At 43.7% G+C, this 20,094-nt stretch overlaps 1 protein-coding gene across 2 annotated transcripts in view; it reads right to left on the reverse strand.

Annotated features, from left to right (window-relative positions):
* Positions 1–20,094, reverse strand: part of MTUS2 (microtubule associated scaffold protein 2) — a 268,680-nt gene that overhangs the window by 33,687 nt on the left and 214,899 nt on the right. For both annotated transcript variants that reach the window (XM_085216075.1, XM_085216077.1), the window contains one exon: positions 18,650–18,858. In XM_085216075.1, the coding sequence (XP_085072201.1) occupies positions 18,650–18,858 (209 nt within the window). The remainder of the gene's footprint in view (positions 1–18,649; positions 18,859–20,094) is intronic.

The raw sequence follows: 20,094 nt of genomic DNA on the forward strand, positions 1-20,094 counted from the left end.
GAACAGCAGACTGCAGGAATGAGGAGATAAGGAGAGATATGAAGGTCAGGTTCAGATGACCTAATGCATAACTGAGACCTTCTGTGATGTCTCAGCTCTAGAGTGTGACAGAAAAGTCAGACAGTCAGCGTGTCACCTCCTGCCATTCCCTGCAGTCAGCACTGAGAGGTGATGGTGACACTGACATCAAGCACCTCTGAAGGATGTCATGAGGAGAAGCCAGTTGTGGCACATAGTGTTTTGAGGCAGTATCAGATGGGGCAGAACAAGACTATGCCAGCACTGTGTTTGGAATAGAGGTTCAGAAGCTTGCTGGGTGGTGTGTCACTCGTGTTTGTCACTCGTGGCAAAGACCTGTCAGTGAATCAGACTGGTGTTAAAACTAAACCAGCAAGAAAGCAGGCAAGTGGGAGAGAGAGGCAACCTCTCTAGCACAGGGTCAGCTTCTCTGGTGTAAAAGTATTTGTGGATTTGGCACGGCAGCACAGTGCTCTGCTGGCAACTGGGAGGTGAGCCCTGTCATCTTGACAGAGTACAAAGCACAGTGGCCTGAATGGCAAAAGTGAATAGATTCACTATTACATTTCACTGTCCCGTTGGAGCTGCATTACAGGTTTTCTTTGATGCAGCTCTGTTGTTAGTAATAATGCTCACCATGCTGGTCACTATACATGTACATGCAATAGATTATTTTTCCAGGTTAACTTAAAAAAAAAATAATCAGATAATGAAGTACAGAGATTTGGGGATTTCTGAACATCTGAGCAGTCAGTCATTAATTTCAGCTATATGACTCAGCTAGAGCAGAAGGTCATGCCAGATGTCTCTGGAACAGCAATTTCCCTTGGATTTATAGTAAGTTTCACATTTTGTGTATTACTCAGTGCCATGAGGTTTTAATGATCCTTGGGTGACTTGTGTAGAAGGAAACATTTTAAATATAGTTTTCAACAATACAATTACACTATTGTATATCTGGAAGAATAGTTTACTATAGTATTTAACAAATTAACATGGATTATGTGCTCTCTGTCTCTCAAATGAGAGCCTTGTCATCTGACCAAATTTTTAACTCATTTTTCATATGAGAAGAATGTGAAGATACACAGAATTCTTTCAGAGCTTTTTATTTCTGCTAGTGTAGCCTTACATTTATTTTTACAGCAGTAGCTTGCAAGGCCATGGATTAAAATGCACCAGAGGACAATACTTTATTAGGGTGTTTTCTAGTTCTTGTGTTCAGAGTGGTGTAAAGTGAGCATTTGCTTCAGATTCCAAACCAACTAGCTCTTGCTGACAAGGAATTCATCTTTTCCTCACATGAAACGTCATTTATCCACCAAGATCCCAGGGAACGAAAACAAATGCATATTTTCATTGAACTTCTCACCTGCCCTCTGCCCAGGGATATACAACCCCCAGGGCTACGTCTAAATTCCAAACCTTTGAGTAGCTTGAAGCAAGCCATTTTCTTACATCAACTTCTCAGAGAAACATTCCCTTCTTTTCCCATCAATCTGGGAATCTCCTTTCTACTACCACTGAGATATACTGGCCCAAAGCCAATGACAACTTGAAGCTGCCGCACTGTGAGGCTGAGCAGAGCAAGGGCTGAGTGCTGATACCCCGCGACAGCAATGTCAGCAGCAAAAATTCCAATGGCCTCACATGGACCGGGCTTTCGTCTACTGGGGAAAGAAGATTCCCAGCTCATAACAATGAGAATCCGCTATCTTGGATGAGGACTTCGGACTTCTTTTTTATCCAAAGAAAATGTAACTCAGACCATTTTTAGAGCTCACTTTTAAAATCCATCATTTATACTATTTTCTCTGTTTCCAGCATCCAGTTATTTTAAAGATGAAATCATAATAAACATTTCTTAGATCGTTATTAAAAAAGACAACAGCACCTTCTGAGCAACCTAGCCTAGCTGTATTTGTCCCCGTTCATTGCAGAGAATTGAACTAGATGACCTTTAGGGGTCTCTTCCAGCTCAAAACAATTATGCCATTCTATGATTCTAAGATTGTATGAAATTATTTCTGTTATGTATGAGATATGGCTGCACAAAAGCAGCATTTGAATCACATCTTAGGCGTGAGAGAAAGGGAGGGAATTCCAGGAGACTGCAGCTGAGAGTTCCCATCTGGAAGTGGAGAGCTTGGACCTGAAGGGGAGGTGAGAGATGAGCTGTGTTTGGGGCATCTGATGCAAAAGCATAGCTACACACTTTTGGGTGGCTGTGAGGACACAGAAGGAATCATAGAATTATTTGAGCCCTTAAAGGTGCAACCCTCTTGCAGTGAGTAGGGACACCTACATCTCCATCACGTGCTCAGAGCCCTGTCCAACCTGACTTGTAGAAAGGGCTTTAAACTAGATATGAAGGGGGAAGGGGATAAAACTGGGCCCGCTAGAGATGAGCCTGGGGGAGCAGTAATGGGATTAGGGTTGAGGTGAGGGGCTCAGCTGAAGAGCATCTACACCAATGCACACAGCATGGGCAACAAACAAGAAGAGTTGGAAGCCAATGTGTGATAGGCTAACTATTACTTAGTTGCCATTATGGAAACATGGTAGGACCCTCCCAGGACTGGATTGCTGCAATGGCTGGCTACAAACTCTTCAGGAAGGACAGGCAGGGAAGGAGGGGTGGCGGATTGGCGCTCTATATTAGAGAGTGCTTTGATGTTATTGAGCCTGAGGCTGGGGATGATAAGGTCAAATCCCTATAGGTTAAGATCAGGGGTAGGGATGACAAGGCACACTTTCTGGTGGGCGTCTGCTACAGACCGCGAACCAGGATGAAGAGATAGATGAGGAGTTCTACAAGTAGCCGGTGGAAGCTGCGCGATCATCAACCCTTGTCCTCATGGGGGACTTCAACTTCTCTGACATATGCTGGGAATACAACACAGAGCAGAAGAAGCAGTCTAGGAGGTTTCTGGAGTGTATGGAGGATAACTTTCTGACGCAGCTGGTGAGAGAGACGACAAGAGGAGCTGCCCTGCTTGACGTTCTGTTCGCAAACAGAGAAGGTCTGGTGGGAGATGTGGAGGTCGGAGGCTGTCTTGGACAGAGTGACCATGAACAGTAGTGGATCTCCTTCTCGATTCTTGGTGGAGCCAGGAGGGGGAACAGCAAAACTGCTACCTTGGACTTCTGGAGGGCAGACTTTGAATTATTCAGAAGGCTAGTAGGGGAAATCCCCTGGATTTCACTCTTAGAGAGTAAAGGGGTCCATGATGGCTGGTCGCTCTTCAAGAAGGAAGTCTTAAAGGCACAGGAGCTGGCTGTCCCCCTGAGCTGCAAAATGAGCCAGAGGGGAAGAAGACGGTGTGGATGAACAGAGAGCTTGAGACTCCGAGAGAAAAAGAGAATCTCCCTCCTGTGGAAGAAGGGACGGGTGACTCAGAAAGAGTACAGAGAAGTTGTTAAGATGTGTAGAGAGAAAATCAGAAAGGCAAAAGCCCAGCTTGAACTCAAACTGGCCGCTGGGGTTCAAAGGAACAAGAAACCCTTTTACAAATACATCAGTGGTAAGAGGAGGACTCAGGAGAATCTTCATTCTTTACTGGATGAGGCTGGGAATGTTACCACTGAGGATAAGGAAAAGGCAGAGGTTCTGAATGCCTTCTTTACGTCTGTCTTTAAAGGTCACACCATTTATCCCCAGGGTACTCTGCTCTCTGACCTGGTAGCTTCAACTGGAGTGCGGACAGAGATTTGGGAGGACGCAGTCAGAGATCTACTACTCCATGTCACAAGTCCATTGGGCCGGATGGGTTTCACCTGTGAGTGCTGAGGGAACTGGCAGAGGTGATAGCCGTGCCACTCGCCATTATCTATCAGTGCTCTTTGTTGACTGATGAGATCCCAGAAGACTGAAGGCTTGTAAATTTGACTCCCATCTATAAGAAGGGTTGTAAGGAGGATCTGGGGAACTACAGGCCTGTTAGCCTGACTTCAGTGCCAGGGAAGGTTATGGAGCAGATTGTCTTGAGGGAGATCATGCGGCACGTGTGGGACAACTGGGGGATCAGGCCTGGCCAGCATGGGTTCACAAAGGGCAGGTCCTGCTTGACCAACCTGATCTCCTTCTATGATCTAGTGACCCATCTGGTAGACGAGGGAAAGGCTGTTGATGTAGTTTACCTAGACTTCAGCAAAGCCTTTGACACTGTCTCCCACAGCATTCTCCTGCAGAAACTGACAGCCTGTGGCTTGGACGGGTACGCTCTTGGCTGGATAAGGAACTGGCTGGAAGGCTGGGCCCAGAGAGCGGTAGTGAATGGAGCTAAATCCAGCTGGCGACCGGTCACGAGTGGTGTTCCCTAGGGGTCGGTGGTGGGACCTGTCCTCTTCAATGTCTTTATTGATGACCTGGATGAGGGCATTGAGTGCACCCTCAGTAAGTTTGCAGATGACACCAAGTTAGCTGGAAGTGTCGATCTGCCTGGGGGTAGCGAGGCCCTGCAGAGGGATCTGGACAGGCTGGAGAGCTGGGCTGAAGCCAATGGGATGAGGTTCAACAAGGCCAAATGCCGGGTCCTGCACTTTGGCCACAACAACCCCAGGCAACACTACAGGCTTGGGGTGGAGTGACTGGAAGACTGCGTAGAGGAAATGGACCTGGGGTATTGATTGATGCTTGGCTGAACATGAGCCAGCAGTGTGCCCAGGTGGCCAAGAAGGCCAATGGCATCTGGCTTGCATCAGGAACGGTGTTGCCAGCAGGAAGAGGGAAGTGATTGTCCCCCTGTACTCAGCTCTGGTGAGGACGCACCTTGAGTACTGTGCCCAGTTTTGGGCCCCTCGCTGCAAGAAAGACATTGAGGCCCTGGAGCAGGTTCAAAGAAGGGAGACAAAGCTGGTAAGGGGTCTGAAGCACAGGCCTTATGAGGAGCGGCTGAAGGAGCTGGGATTGTTCAGTCTGGAGAAGAGGAGGCTCAGGGGAGACCTTATTGCTCTCTATAACTACCTGAAGGGAGGTTGTAGTGAGCTGGGGGTCAGCCTCTTCTCTCGTGTAACTAGAGGGAATGGCTTCAAGCTGCACCATGGGAGATTCAGGCTGGACATTAGGAAATACTACTTTTCTGAAAGAGTGGTCAAGCACTGGAATGGGCTGCCCAGGGAGGTGATGGAGTCACCGACACTGGAGGTGTTCAAAGGAACAGCTGGATTTTGTGTTGAGGGACATTGTTTAGTGAGTACTATTGGTTGGTTGGATGGTCTTTTCCAACCTTGGTGATTCTGTGATTCTGTGACCTTGAGTGTCTCCATCACCTCTCTGTACAACCTGTGCCAGTGCCTCACCATCCTTGTAAAAAACTTCTTCCTTACATCCAGGCTAAATCTCATATCAAGTGGACGTATTTTCCATTGAAAGGATAGCTAAAATAAAGTCAGAGTCCACTTAACACAGTAATTACCACGCAGCTGTGCCTTGTAGCAATGACCCATCTTATCCAGATCCTGCATCCAGCAGTGATGATTGCCACAAACTCCAAAGAAGGTATACAAACATGAAGCATCCAAAAAGCTGTACTGCATGCAGATCTTTTCCTAATAAAAATCTGAACAAGGCTTCCAACCTTGAAAGAAGGGTCTTCTCTCTAATAAACACATCTAAATATTCCTGTTAGCAACCAATCTTTGTAGAATTCAGGAATGATTCAGGTTGATTCATCCAAACAACATGATCTTTGCGTTGCAGGAGATTATATTTTGCACAATTATCAGCATTTTTATCTGATGAAGGCTTCTGGCAACAAACCACATACATAAAGGTGTGGACTTGCTTTCAGGTCTCAGAGTTTATTCCAATAATTGATCACCTCTGCTGTCAACATGTGTGCCTTCCTCACATGTTAAAGGTGCAAAGCTTCCAGACACTGGGTTTTGCTAAATCTCTGTTGAAGGCAGACCCTTCTGATTTACAGCAGCACCTTCTTATGGAGATTCTCCTGCACTGGATTTGGCCACTTTGTCTTTTTTTTCCAACAAAATCAGTTGTGCCCTGCAATTTTTCACAGCAAAGGGTTTTTCCAGCCCTCGTAGCTGCCTGTTGCTCTTCTCTGTTTCAACTGTTTTCTGAAGAACTGTGGGCACTGATGTTAAATATCATATTCTAGTATCAGTCTCCCCAGCTCTGAGTGTGCAGGTGATAGCATCCTCTTTACTTGTATTTGCCATCTCTCCTTATTCAACCAAAGGTCTTCATTGTTTTCTTTAACACAAACTCATAGTAGGAATTCACGTTGTTTTGTTCTGACACCAGCAACCCTAATTACTCCTGGAGTTAACAGCTTCCCAGCTGACACACAAGCCACGGTTCTGCGGCATGACTTGCATTCTGTGTTTGCATTTGTTCATTAAATTCTGGTTGCATTACGACACATTTCATTTAAATGGCCCAGATCACTCCATACTATCATGTGGTCCAAATGCCTTCCCTGAGCCAAACTCTCTCTGCAGTGAGCCACTCACAGGAGGCTGGGGTGAAGGGATGAAGTCTGTGGGTTGGTTGTGCAAAAGTCAGGATCATAGTGAAAGAGAACTCCAAGCAGAACTGGCTTCAGCCCTGCTGAATTCTCACCAAGAAACAATCAGTGAGAATGTGAGCATGCTGGTTTTGTATGACCATGAGTAGCACACTTGCAGTCTGTAAGTCGAAGCTGTGGCTACCTGCCTGCTGAAATTTGTAACCACAATCTATGCAGGATGCAACAGGGAAATTGCACCTGCAAAATTAAAGATCACATCAAAGCTTTGCTAATAAAGAAAGCGCTTCTCTTCTGACATCACATCAATATGAAATCTTCTTGAGATGTGACATGCAGTCATGAAAAGCTAAAAGATGGGAATTGTACTTCACACTCTACCTCTATTTCCAAACTTTGGTTTGCACTGGAGCAACCTCACAACCCTCAGGACTTTTCCATGACAGGGAAAAATCCACCATACTGCTGCAAAGTCCCTGCTGTGCATCAGCTCAGAATGTGTCTGCTGATGGATCCACAGAAGAAGACTTATGATATTTACACTCTCACCTCCTGGGCCTGCAGCTGTAATTTTGGAAAGACAGTGATTTAAATCTGTCCAAGTTTGTAACTTATGCAGTGGAGAGGAAAAACAGTAAATAATCTTCTGAAGTCTTTCTGCAAATAACATTTAAAAATAACTTTGGGGGCAGGGAAGAAAAGACAGAGTATATTTTAATGCTCCTAAAACCTAGTAACTTTCAGTACTTCACTTTAACAAGGATAAGTGAAACTCTGTCTTACGTGCAGCAGAAAATATCCCAAGACTATGGGAAAGAACTTCAAACATTATAAACATACGCATGGCATCTACACAAATATAAGGCATATATTCAATTGTTCCATGTTTATTTTAAAATGAATCACTGTCATGTGTTTAGCCACCACTTTGACTATGTTATGTTCCTTCATAGTGTGTTTGTTTTTAAAAATACCATCTAGCAAAAGGTGAAGGCAAGAATATTGGTACAAATGCACTGAAGGGTATGAGAAGAACATCCCATGTTCTTAAACACACCAGATTAAGGGAAAAAACATTTTGCTTTGCTCTTGCCTTGTGCATAGAACAGAAGAGCCATGCATTCAGAGGGGCCTTCCACAGCCAGAGGACACCTCACCAGGAACAAATCCCCAGGAAAATGTCCACGGCCCCAAGCCTGATAATGCTGAAGAGGGTATACATTCAGATAAATGGTATAACTTCTAGGTTGACCTCAGTTTTCAACTTCCCTTCTTATTTTAGCAGATCAGTCTGCCCAGGCCCCAGCCGACCTGGCTTTGAATGTTTTCAAGGATGGGGCATCCACAGCCTCCCTAGGCAGCCTGTGCCTAGAGTCTCTGAGTGGAGACTTTTTTCCTAACATCTAACATAAATTTATCCTCTTCAAGTTTAAAACCATTTTCTTTCCAGAAATGTTCTGAGACAGCAGAACAGACTGTAGACGTGTGCCTGTGTGCTTGCAGGTTGTGTATTTGTGTTCAGGTACATGACCATGTCTATCTTTCCTCATAGATCCCAGAATGAACTGGTGGACATATGCTAATCTCCAAGACTCAGTCATGTTGACTTCCCAGTTTTAATTGGGCTACTGCCTATTTAGATGCTGAGCACTTCAGGACTAGAACATCATCTTCATGTTGTTTGCAAAGTGTCTAGCACTCTGTTGGGATAACTGTGGAATAATAAAAATGTTAATGCCCTAAGTTCTAATGAGGCTGTTTCATAGAGCTCAAGTATTAAGCTAAAAGGAATACATCAAGTCAGCCAAACACTTTCTGTTTTTAACACTCTCAGTTCAGCCCAGACAACATCTTTTTGTTCCTTGTTCTGTGCAATTCAATTAAACACAAGCTAATGTTATTTAAACAGATTGCATTGTGTTGGCAAGTAAGAAGATGAAAAGTTATTTTTCAAGTAAGTCTTTGTCATTTGGGATAGGATAGCGTAGGATAGGATAGGGTAGGATAGGGTAGGATAGGATAGGATAGGATAGGATAGGATAGGATAGGATAGGATAGGATAGGATAGGATAGGATAGGATAGGATAGGATAGGATAGCTCTGTCACCAGCTTTGGTGTCCTCCTCTGAACAGATTCAGATACCTCAAAATCCTTTTGATGTGAAGCCCAGAATCACACACAATATTCAAGGTGAAGCCACACCACTACAAAATATAGCAGGGATAATCAGCTCTTCCGAGCAGCTTGCTGTGCTGTGCTTAATACTCCCCAAAATGTAGTTTGCCCCTTGGCTGCCAGGGCACACTGCTGCTTGTGCTGAGCTGCTGTCACAGCGCCTGCAGGTCCCTTCTGCTGAGCTGCTCTTGGCCACTGGGCTCCAGTCTGTTCCGGTGTCTGACATTACCCATCCCAGATGCAGTACCCAACATTCTCCTGTGTTGAACTTCATGCTGTTGATGATTGCCCAGTGCTCCAATATATCCGTATCCCTCTGCAAGATTGCTCATCCTCCCAGGGAGTTGGCAGCACCTTCCACTTCAGTGTCAGCAAAGTTGGTGCAGATGCAATCAACTCCTGCATTCAGACGACTGATGAAGATGTTGAGCAGAACTGGCCCTGGAACTGAGCCTGGGGAACATCACCAGTGGCAGCTTCCAGCCAGATGCAGCCCCATTCACTGTAGCCCTTTGAGCTGCAGCCAGTTCATCTCTGAGCATAACATGAACCTGTTCATCTCACAGCTGGACAATCTGTCCAGAGGATGCTGTGAGAGATGGCATCAAAACCTTACTAAAATCCAGAAAGATTACATACATGGCCTTCCTTTCATCCACTAAATGGGTGACCTTGCTGTAGAAGGAGATAAAATAAATAAGGCAGGACTTTACCTTCAAGAGGCTTTGCCTATAATAAACTGTGATGGCTAAAAACAAATCAAGACAATTGATTGCTTGTTGCTGTATTTGCAATTAAGTTGCTATTTCTGCAATTAAAAATCTGGCATGTAGCTGGTTTGATAGCCATTTAGCATTGCAAGATCTTTCTTACAGATAATAAATCATCCCTCTTAGTAGGCTGCAAAAACAGTAATATCCCCTAATGTGACTATCCATTACATTGATCGTTACCACCATTATTACTACGATGCCTATGTAAGTAATCATTAGACAAGTCTGAATTAACGAGACCATGCCACTTCCCCAAGGAGATGATGTAAAGCCACCAAACAAAAGCATTTTTGTCACAGTTCTAAAAAGCAAGCAGGGAGAAGGCAGAAGAGGTGGTGCAGCACACAAGGGCTGGTGAAGGTGCCCACTCAAAGCAGTTCCTGTCAGGAGCATAGCCAAACAGAAAGGAAAGCACAAAGATGATGCATGCACATGCGTCTGATGATGCATGTATGTACTGCCCTGACCCCCTTTTTTTCAGTGTGCATAGCTGGTTCCCTATGTGAGGATAGGAGAAGTTCAACTCTCTGGTGGTTCCCCATCATATCCATACGGGTGACAGGAACCAGGGAGGTCCCAGAGGAGAACCTGAGAGTAAACACCAGCATGGAAATAGGTGTCAAGTACTCAGCGGTCACTGCTTCTCCTGGACGAGAAGCTTGGTATTTGTTCCCACTCCAGGCTGACTGTGATCTCCCTTAGACTCTTGTTCCAAAACTTTCCTTCAATTAGCCAGGAAGGGTCATCTGGAAACATTTACTACTACAACTCTCGTTCAGGCAATTTTGAAAATGAGACAAATCAGAGACAAGAAAGATATTAATTCGGAGAATAGCATGCCTATTTCCCACTCATTACACAATCATTTTCACTTACTTGCTGATGTTATAGATGGTTTTAAAAGACTTAATCAGTTCCACAATATCTCTGGCACAGGTCTAACCACTGCACACGCACAGCAGCCACAAAGGGCCTACTAAAGAGTGACTCCAGGTACCTGTATTAAGAATGCATGTTCATATCTTCATATGTTTATATGTTGTTAATGCATTTCCGACACAAAGTACTGATCGAAGGATGTGGAAATCACTGGATGCTAGAATTGATATTCAATATTGCTTTTATTTTTATTTTTTTCTGAAGAAACAGGAAAAATACATGCACCTCGAATCCAATATAGAATCACAGAATCATTAAGGTTAGAAAAGACCACTATCACCAAGTACAACCATCAACACATCCCCACAAAGCCCATTAACAATGTCCCTCAGTGCCACATTTCCATGGTTCTTCAACACCTCCCAGGGTGGTGACTCCATCACCTCTCTGAGCAGTTTCAATGCCTCATTACTCTTTCTGAGAATAAATTTTTCCAAATATCCAATCTGAATAAATAACCTTTGGAGTATTTTGATTTTGAAAGACTGAAGCAGTAGCTCTAACCAACCCTGACCGGGCTCCTACTGGATTGCCTTGAAGGGACAATGATGTATTCAGTTTTTTTCCCTAGAAGATAACCCCAGTAAGCATGAGCATCTCTGGACACGTGATGGTGCTGAGTGGCTGTGGTGCTAAGACCAAGCCAGTAAAGAGATCCTCATATTGTCCTCAGGCCTGGAGAAACCAGATAATTGAGCTTCCAAGCTCTCTGGTATGAAACAAAGGCCAAATCTGAGAAGAGGTCAGAAAGTGCTCAGGTACTGCAACTGATGGTGTTTGTGTAACTTCAAACGGCACAAACATCACTTTTTGTACACTAGATCCTTAACTGGAAATAGATCCTCCAGTGTAAGACAGAAAAACAACTAAGAATATCAAAAAAATAATTTTTTTGCTGATTCTGAAAGATGTATTTATATGTACGAGATTTAGAAGAGAGACACATTTCCACTGACTTTTTTGTTGAACTTAAAGAACTGTGTGAAAACACTGAGGTTCCCATTTTGCTCTGCCTCCTGCATGAGCAATGGCTGTATTACCACTGGAACCTACTACTCACCATCACTTTTCATGTAATTCTGCTGCCCTGCTAAACTTCTCAAGTATATCAGAAACCACCCACCCCAAGGCTGCCATCATCCGCTCCTGATCTTCATTATTTTTTTTCCCTCTGAATGCAGTATAATATCAAGGCTGTCAAAGACAGCTGTTTACATGGAGACTGCAAATATAAACAAAATAGATAATAAACTCACATTTACCAGACACTTGGCACCCACTCTCAATATATTTCTCTTTGCTGACAACATGTAAATAAGGAGATCTTTCATTTTGAATGGAGACTTAAAACCTCTTTAATGGGAGCATTAGAATCATAGAATCATTTGAGTTGGAAAGGCTCCTTAAAGACACTCTAGTCCAACTCTCCTGCAGTGAACAGGGAGTCACAGCTAGATTAAGTGCTCAAAGCCCCATCCAGTGTGACCATGAATGTCTCCAGGAACAGAGCATCCACTGCCTCTCTCGGCAGCCTGAGCCGTTTCCTTACTAAAGATGGTATTTTATCTTTTATCTTGAAATTCAAAACAGTGATGTGTTTCACTAACAAAATTCTTCAACTAAGGTATACAAACACAGTCTAACTGAAGGCTATTTCTAAATGAGGCTCGCTGCCCAAATGCTAAAGACCTTTTGTGTTAGAGGCAACATTCGTTGTACCAGTTATAAGCTGCTTGGCAACTGCCTCCAAAAAAGTAACTTGGGCTAATATTTTGAGTGTTTATCTCAAATTGAGCTGAAAATAGTTTATTTGCACAACTGTCTATGAGAATGAACTTAGGGAAAAGATAAATACATATTTTTTTGTGCCTGGTCATAGCACACTGGTAAAAAGACAGCACTTGACAGAAGGACTGACTTCTGGCTTTCAGGGGAACCACTTTCCCCAAAACTGCAAAATATGTTAGAATTTAGCCCAAAAATAAATCTTAGAAAATTGCTACTGCTTCTTTATCGTTATTATGGTTTGGCTTGATTTCCCATATTGACGAAGTTCAGTCTTTCCCTGGCTCATTCTGAGGCCAGAGAAGACAGAACTACTCAATCTTTTCATTCTGCATCCTGGAAAAAAATTCCTTTGGGCTCATCGCAGCCTGACAGTGTGAGGATATGAATCAAAACCATGTTATTGTAAGACAAACAAAACACTTTGTTTACTTGGGAGGAAGAATTAGAAAGAAGCTTTGTCATCATTTAGGATTTTCTAAACCAATTTCATGTAGAAATGCACAAGATTTGGTATTGAAAACAGTGAAAATGCTTCAGGACTAGAAAGCTTGAAGCAGATGGATATGTTACTCCTCCTCATTCTTTGGGTAAGTGGATGATACCCCTGCCCTGCAGAGTGTCTACAGGAAAACACAGGGAAAATCATCTCATCTGAGCTGTTCAGCTCTGTGCCAGAATCTGTCCTTCACTTTCTGCTTGCAGAGCTGGAGTTGTGCTGTATCACTCCTTCTGGTAGAAACCCAGCTCCCACTGGGCACAGGCTCTGAGGGAGCTTTTCATTTCCCCATACTCAGCTGCTAAACCAAGGAACTGCCATCACGGGGGCAGCGTGGAGAAAAAAGTACTATTTGTGAAGAACCCTGAAAATGGGGTGAGACAACAAAAGAACAGTCTGGGAGGGAAATCATCACTCTGCAGACAGCACAGAGGGTGGCACATCTAACAAATAAGTCCTTGGGCTGCATAATGAATGAGGAGAATAAGGCAAGTCACAAATGAGTACTGATATCCCTACCCACCAGGCAGAGTGCGAGTGTTATGCTGGACTCTATGCAAGAGATCCATCCCTCAGAGGAGATCTCCACCCCATCCAGGGCACAGCTGCTGTTGTATTTATATCAGTCAGACACCCACAGGGCAGCTGGCTACAGTGGAGGTGATGATGGGGCTATCTGGAATTGCAGGAAGCTCACAACCCTGAGTCACACCATAAGACTGAAGAGCAGGCACAAAGATTCTGCAGATGAGTTTTGAGGGGAAATGATAACAATGGATGCTTGAGCAAACCCAGCTAGGAGCATGGATGGGTAGGTGAGAAGTTAATTGCTTCTTCCTTCTGCATCACAAGGGGATGCCTTCAACCACAGTAATTACACGTTTTCAGTTGGGTAGGAGCTAAAAGTAGGACACGTGAAATATATATGCGTATGTATATATATATATATATGTATGTATTTACATTTCTATAAATATAGACATTTATATCTATCACAGAATCACAGAATTGCCGGGGTTGGAAAGGACCTCAAGAGATTATTGAGTCCAACTCCCCTGCTAAAGCATGTTCCACACAATAGATCACACAGGTAGGTGTCCAGGCAGATCTTGAATATCTCCTTAGAAGGAGACTCCACAACCTCTCTGGGCAGCCTGCTTCAGTGCTCCATCACCTTTATCATAAAGAAGTTCTTACGCATGTTAGTATGGAATTTCCTATGTTCAAATTTTGGGCCACTACTCCTTGTCCTATCGCTATGCACCACTGAGAAGATCCCAGCCTCATCCATTTGCCTCCAACCTCACTTCAGATATTTACAAACTTTAATCAGATCTCCCCTCAGTCTTCTTTTCCCCAGGATGAACAGACCCAGGTTACTCAGCCTTTCCTTATAAGGGAGATGTTCCAGGCCCTTTATCATCTTTGTGGTCCTCCACTGGACTCCTTCTAGGAGATCCTTGTCTTTTTTAAACTGGGGAGCCCAGAACTGGGCACAGTACTCCAGATGTGGCCTCACAAGAGCAGAGTAGAGGGAGAGGATCAACTCCCTTGACCTGCTGGCTGCATTCTTTTTAATGCACTCCAGGATACCACTGGCCTTTTTGGTCACAGGGGCACAATTGTGTTAATCAAGGGCTAATTATCTTCACTCAACAATTGGTCACTGGGGTCTGCACAGTGGGAAAGGAATAAAAAGGTGTGCTCAGGGAACACCACATGAGCAATATGCACAGAGATCTTTGCTTCCTCCCATAGCTTCCACTGCCTTTGCTGTGTCAAAGGAGAACTATGCTGCAAAGCTGGCATAGCTGGCAGCCCTGCATCTCCTCTGGTACTTTGGAGCACTTCATGAAGCTCCAGATGAGTTCTGCTGGCAATAACTGACTAGGAAAAAAAAAACACAAAAACAGACAAACACACGATACACAGCATTTTCCTCCATCATCTCATTCTCAAAAGGTCATTAAGATCAGACAGCTGCTATCCTATCACTGCACAGAGCTTTTCACTAGTGAATACAGGTATCGTGGGGCAGACAGAGCTGGGGATGGATCAGAAGTGTCACCTGCAGCCTTGTAGCCAAACTGATAGCAAACCTCAGGCTCCTGTGCATATATATCTTGCACTGCTCCAGAACAGCCCAGCCTGCCCGGCCTGTCCTCTGCAACACAGAAGGGAGAACAGCCAGGGAAGCTCCTGGCTCATCTCTGTTCTCAGTAGTTTTTTCACAACCACTGCTGTGACAGTGCAATTTTGTCACTTTGGGCTAATGTCCTATAGATGGCACTGTTATCATTTCCAAGAGGAACCGCGGCTGGACATGCTGCTGAACAGCGCTGAAGACGGGCCAGGACCATCATTATTACCGTGCTTAACAAGCCGGAGAGGGTCAGGAGAGATCCAAGCCAGAGGGACTGTTGGTGATATGTGCTCTGAGAAGTCTGCATGGTATCACCTCCATATCCATCAGTATCTGTCACAGCACAAACTAAATGTACTCCAGAATAAGTTTGAGGCAATCTCCAATGTCAACAGGAGTCGTGTGCATTTCTGAGGGCCCAAATGAATTAACTAACAGTTAAAAACAGTTGTCCACAGGCACTACAATCATTACTTTCCATAGCTCACCAAATGACTATGATGTCAGAACTGCTCTGATTTTGTTTTGGTCCATTGTGAATCATCATTGGCTTTAATTGACCAGGCTTTTCCCCAGGATAGCAAACTGGTTTAGCTGATGTTTAATAAATCTGTATGAAGTACTGCTGCATGCTGTACATTCTTCACTACATATCATCACTCTCTTTCTCCCACAGTTAAACAGGTCTGTAAGACACCTGGGGAGGGCAAGGTGTGGTGGGACCAGTAAGGTCAGATGTAGTGAATGGAGGGAGGCACATACCTACTACAAGTAGGACATGCTGTTGGCCTTGTTGGGCACTGGGCACACTGCTGACTCATGTTCAGCTGGTGTCAGTAAGGTACATATCAGAATGGTAAAATACCCTGGGCTTTGCACAGATAGAACAATGCAAGCGTGACTGTGTGCGTGTGGCATGTATAGCAATAAAGAAATCAGAATGTGGTCTTACACACTATTTTGGTTCTCTGGCCATCTATGAAGTGATCCATTAGGGCACAAACAGCTACACATGTAGCCCATTCTATCTGTTCTGGTCTCTGTGTCCCTCCTCTTTTGCTGTGCTCTGTCAGACGAGCAAACCGTCTGTGTTGACAACATGATGCTTCAAGGTTCCCTTGGGTTATGAACCCCACAAATTTTGTGCTACTTTTCTTCTTCCTTTAATTCTGCAGAGGGGATTCCTCCCACTTCAGCAGCTCTTTACAGGTTGGGAATGGTCTGCCAGTTGCCCAGGCTGCAGTCACCGACTGCTTTTTATGTCAGGAGATATATCCTCCTCTGAAAGGCAGAGTGGCTGCCCAGCCCAGCCTGCCTCTCCTGTAGAAGACAGAGTACCAGGATGCTGTTGGTCTTCTTGGCAACTTCCCTGGAATAAGACCCCTCCCATTCCTAAGTGTGTATAATTCCCTCAGCAAACTGCTGTCCTGCTCAGACCCCAAACATTCTGCATGCAGGCTTCTCAGAAACAAACACATACAATTTTTATTATTTTTACAATGAGAAAAGTATGAAAAAAGTTTCTTTTTCCATGCTACCCTAAAGATTTTGCTCAAGCTTTCAGAAAATAACGCTGTCTCAGAAATGTCTACAGATCATATTTTCAAATGCCACTTGAAAACTTGGAAGTCTGAGTCTGTGTTGCAAGGCAATAAATTGCACAATTATGCAACTGTGTGAGCAATCCCAGATCGTCTCAATACATGTAGGTTCCCAAGCATGAAATACAAGAGCAGTAGGCTTTTGGCATTCCTACAGTTCTCAATGAACACAGACAAGTCTATCAATATTAAATTCAGATTTAATATTGGTTCTGCAGATAGCCTTTGGGAAGTGCCCACACGCCTCTAATTCACTAAAAAGGCAAACACTGTCCTGATGCGGGCACCATACGTGAGTTCCTGAAGGATAACAGCTATTGGTCTCACGTTGACTGTGCAGCTCATCACCATGAGGGGCTGGAGTGCCTTTGCCTGGGAAAAATAGGCATAGCTATGCTCAGCCAGAACTTGGAGAGGACTCAAATTAAGTTCCCTACCGCATTCAATTTAGGAGGCATTCTCAGGACAGATCGAACACACACCAACAGGATGAGAGTCATCTCAAAACTCTGCTGTTGCAGCTGTTCTCATTTAAAACATATCCAGAGGACACCAAGGAGATATGCCCAAACTTTCAAAATTCTTTCAGCAAATTGTGAATGATGCATGAGATGAAAAATCTCTCCCCAGTGGATGACACATAGAACTGTGCAGACACTGATGTACCTCTTTTTTTTTGTTTTTTTTTTGTTTCCTTCTGCTTTAATCAAGGACACTCCACAGTCAATTGAAAAAAAAAAAAAAAAGGCACTACAAATGCCCATCAGGCCCAGAAATGTCAAGACAAAAGAAAAATAGAGGGAAAAAATCCCTTAGGAAGTTATTTAAAACAGTACTTAAAAAAAAAAATCAGTTCAGACAAGCTTCCCCTAGCAAGACTGGCTTGTACTTAGGGAAAAGTATGAACCATGGTATTTGTTCAAAGGTAACCTTTTGCACTAATATACCAAAAATAACTGAATGAAATATTTCAGAATCTGTAAAGACAGGAGATGAGTTCTGTTTTTTGTTTTTCTTTCCCCTATGTAATACTGCAAACTTACTTGTCTCTTCTAAAAGTAAACAAACAGGCAAACAAGGATATTGCAGAAACCTTGGGTCCTATTGCTGATGATCATCTGCCTATCTTACAAAATAGTTGGGACAGTAGTTATACCTGAGAGATACCAAACAGATGGGCATCAGGTGAGCCAGGTTAGGATTCAGAGCCCAGCTAGATTGAATGAAGCAATATCTATAAGCCATAGAATCGCAGAATGGCTCGGCTTGGAAGGAACCCCAAAGATCATCTAGTTCCAATGCCCTGGCAGTGGGCTGGTTGCCAACCACTAGGTTGGAGTGCCCAGGGCCCCATCCAACCTGGCCTGGAACAGCTCCAGTGATGCGGAATTCACAGCTTCTCCGAGTAGCCAGTGCCTCACCACCCCCCGAGTGAAGAACTTCCCCCTAACATCTAACCTAAACCGCTCGTCTTCGGTTGATATTCATTTCCCTTTGTCCTGTCACTATCTACCTGTGTAAAAATTCAGTCTCTCTTCTGCTTGTAAGCTTCTTTCAAGTACTGGAAGATCACAATGACGTCTCCCAAAGCCTTCTCCTTCCCAAGCTAAACAATCTCAACTCCCTCACCCTTTCACTCATTTTGTCTTGAATACAGCGAATAAATAAGCTTCTGTAGTTGCTGACAACAATGTTCTCTATACCTGCTAAATGTACTCTCATAAATACTGAGTTAATGTTGTTTCCACTCTTCAGGAACTGCTCCTTTGTAACAGTGACCGTTCTTCCTGAACTGCGGTGAAGGAGAACAGCAGATATATGTTGTGAGAAAGAGAATCTTTTCCTTCATCCATTACCTTTGGTTGTCTAAATGCATGGACTGTTTTTCGTTCGTTTGCAAGTGTTTCAGCTACACCCTCCATTCCATCTGCAAGTCAAAGACTGGGACTTTCTCTATTTGCTTCATCCATATGAAATTCCTGAAAGTACTTCACATTTGTGACAAAAGATTTTTTTACATTTCTTCCTCTTCCAAGTTTCCGAACTTTGATTCTCAAATACATGGTATCCAATTATGCTTCCTTTCTCACACTAACTGTTGCAAATGAATTACATTGCTATGCTCCCAAGAACAGAACTTCAATTACTATGAAATAAATTTGTGCAAGTGAATGGTGTAAAAAGGCAAAGTATCTTTCCAACAGTAAAAAGTGTTCATTGCACTTACCTGCCTGCAGAAGTGCTGTGTTGTTATGGCAAAGACATCAAAGCCACAGCTGGTCCTTTTAAGCTCATCTCGGATATTGCTTAATTGCCGGGACTGCTCATCGCACTTTTCCTTCAGCTTCTGGATGAACTGCTTTTCAGCGTCTCGACTCTCTCCTGGTTTGGGGGAACATACATTTCTTGGGGTGGTTGACCTTTGCTTGGGATGTCCTACAAAAGAGAGAAGATCATTGAGGTCAGTTACTTTAAGCATGAAGATGTGATCTTGATGTGTATCTAAAGCCTTTGAGAATCAGCCCTGTAACATAAAAAGCTCTTATAGTGCTCATACAAGTGTGTGATGACTTTCAGAAAAAAAAAAAAAAAGATGATTTTTATCCTAAGTTCATATCTTGCTTGAGATGACTATCCATTTCTCTGTAGGTTAATACCTAGTTCTGAGGATGAAGCAAAAATGGCAGTGCCCTGGTGGGATCAGATTGCCCAAGCCACTGCTTGGCCAATGTGTTTCATCTTTATCTTCTGAGCTGAGAAGTCTTCTCAAAACTTCTATGGTCAGCTGGGCAACACCTCTGCCCAGCACACAGAGCTTTCTTGCTGCTCTCAGCTTCTCATCAGCTGATGCTTTTTAGCTCTTTCCAAGAGAAAACAGTCAGACACCTTGTTTCTGTATGTTACTGCAGATGGTGAGCACTGGCCTGAAAACAGGTGAAAGCTGAACAATTCTGTGTTAGCAGGAAAGGTCAGGTATTCAAGGATCTGAAGAAAGGTGTCTTATAGTTTTATGTATACAATTCCTGAAAAATAATACAGAAGCAGTATTTCCAACCAGCCCTCAGCAATGAATGTAGCAGGGGACAGTCTTTTGTCCCACAGAAGTCACAGATTCTACTCATCCTTTTCCTAAAAAACAGAAAAATTCTTTCCCCAAAGTAAAGTCCCAGGAGTGCACTCCTACCTTTCACATCTATCCGCAGCTCACATGGAGCCACTGGAAGCCTATCTCCCAACCTGCTCTACTACGTCCTTGCTCAAGGCTAAGATACAGGGAGCCAGCACCAGCAAAGATTCTCCTTGAGCCTCAGTACCTTTTGCCGCTGCAGCAAGGAGCCAAAGAGCCATAGCTACAGAACAGACTTTAAAACTTTCTGTGCCCATGACTTACATTTGCAAAGAAGAGGAATACTAAGTTTCACATGTCAAGACTAACTTCATCATGTTGAAAGATAAATAATAAAACAGGACAAGTCAGAGAGGGCTTTCTGGCATTACGAACCAGCATAGTGGTTACTCTTTTTTTTACCCCAAGAATGATATTTTCTTACAGGTTCTTTCTTTCATTTAAAGAGACTCTTAACTGGACAATAGGCATTTTCAGAAAACAAGCAATTCATAAAGCCATAAATATCTGTCTTTTTTAGTATACAACTGTCTAGCAGTTTAGGA

The sequence above is a fragment of the Meleagris gallopavo genome, chromosome 1, assembly GCF_905368555.1.
Source record: "Meleagris gallopavo chromosome 1, MGAL_WU_HG_1.1, whole genome shotgun sequence".
NCBI classification, from domain to species: domain Eukaryota; kingdom Metazoa; phylum Chordata; class Aves; order Galliformes; family Phasianidae; genus Meleagris; species Meleagris gallopavo.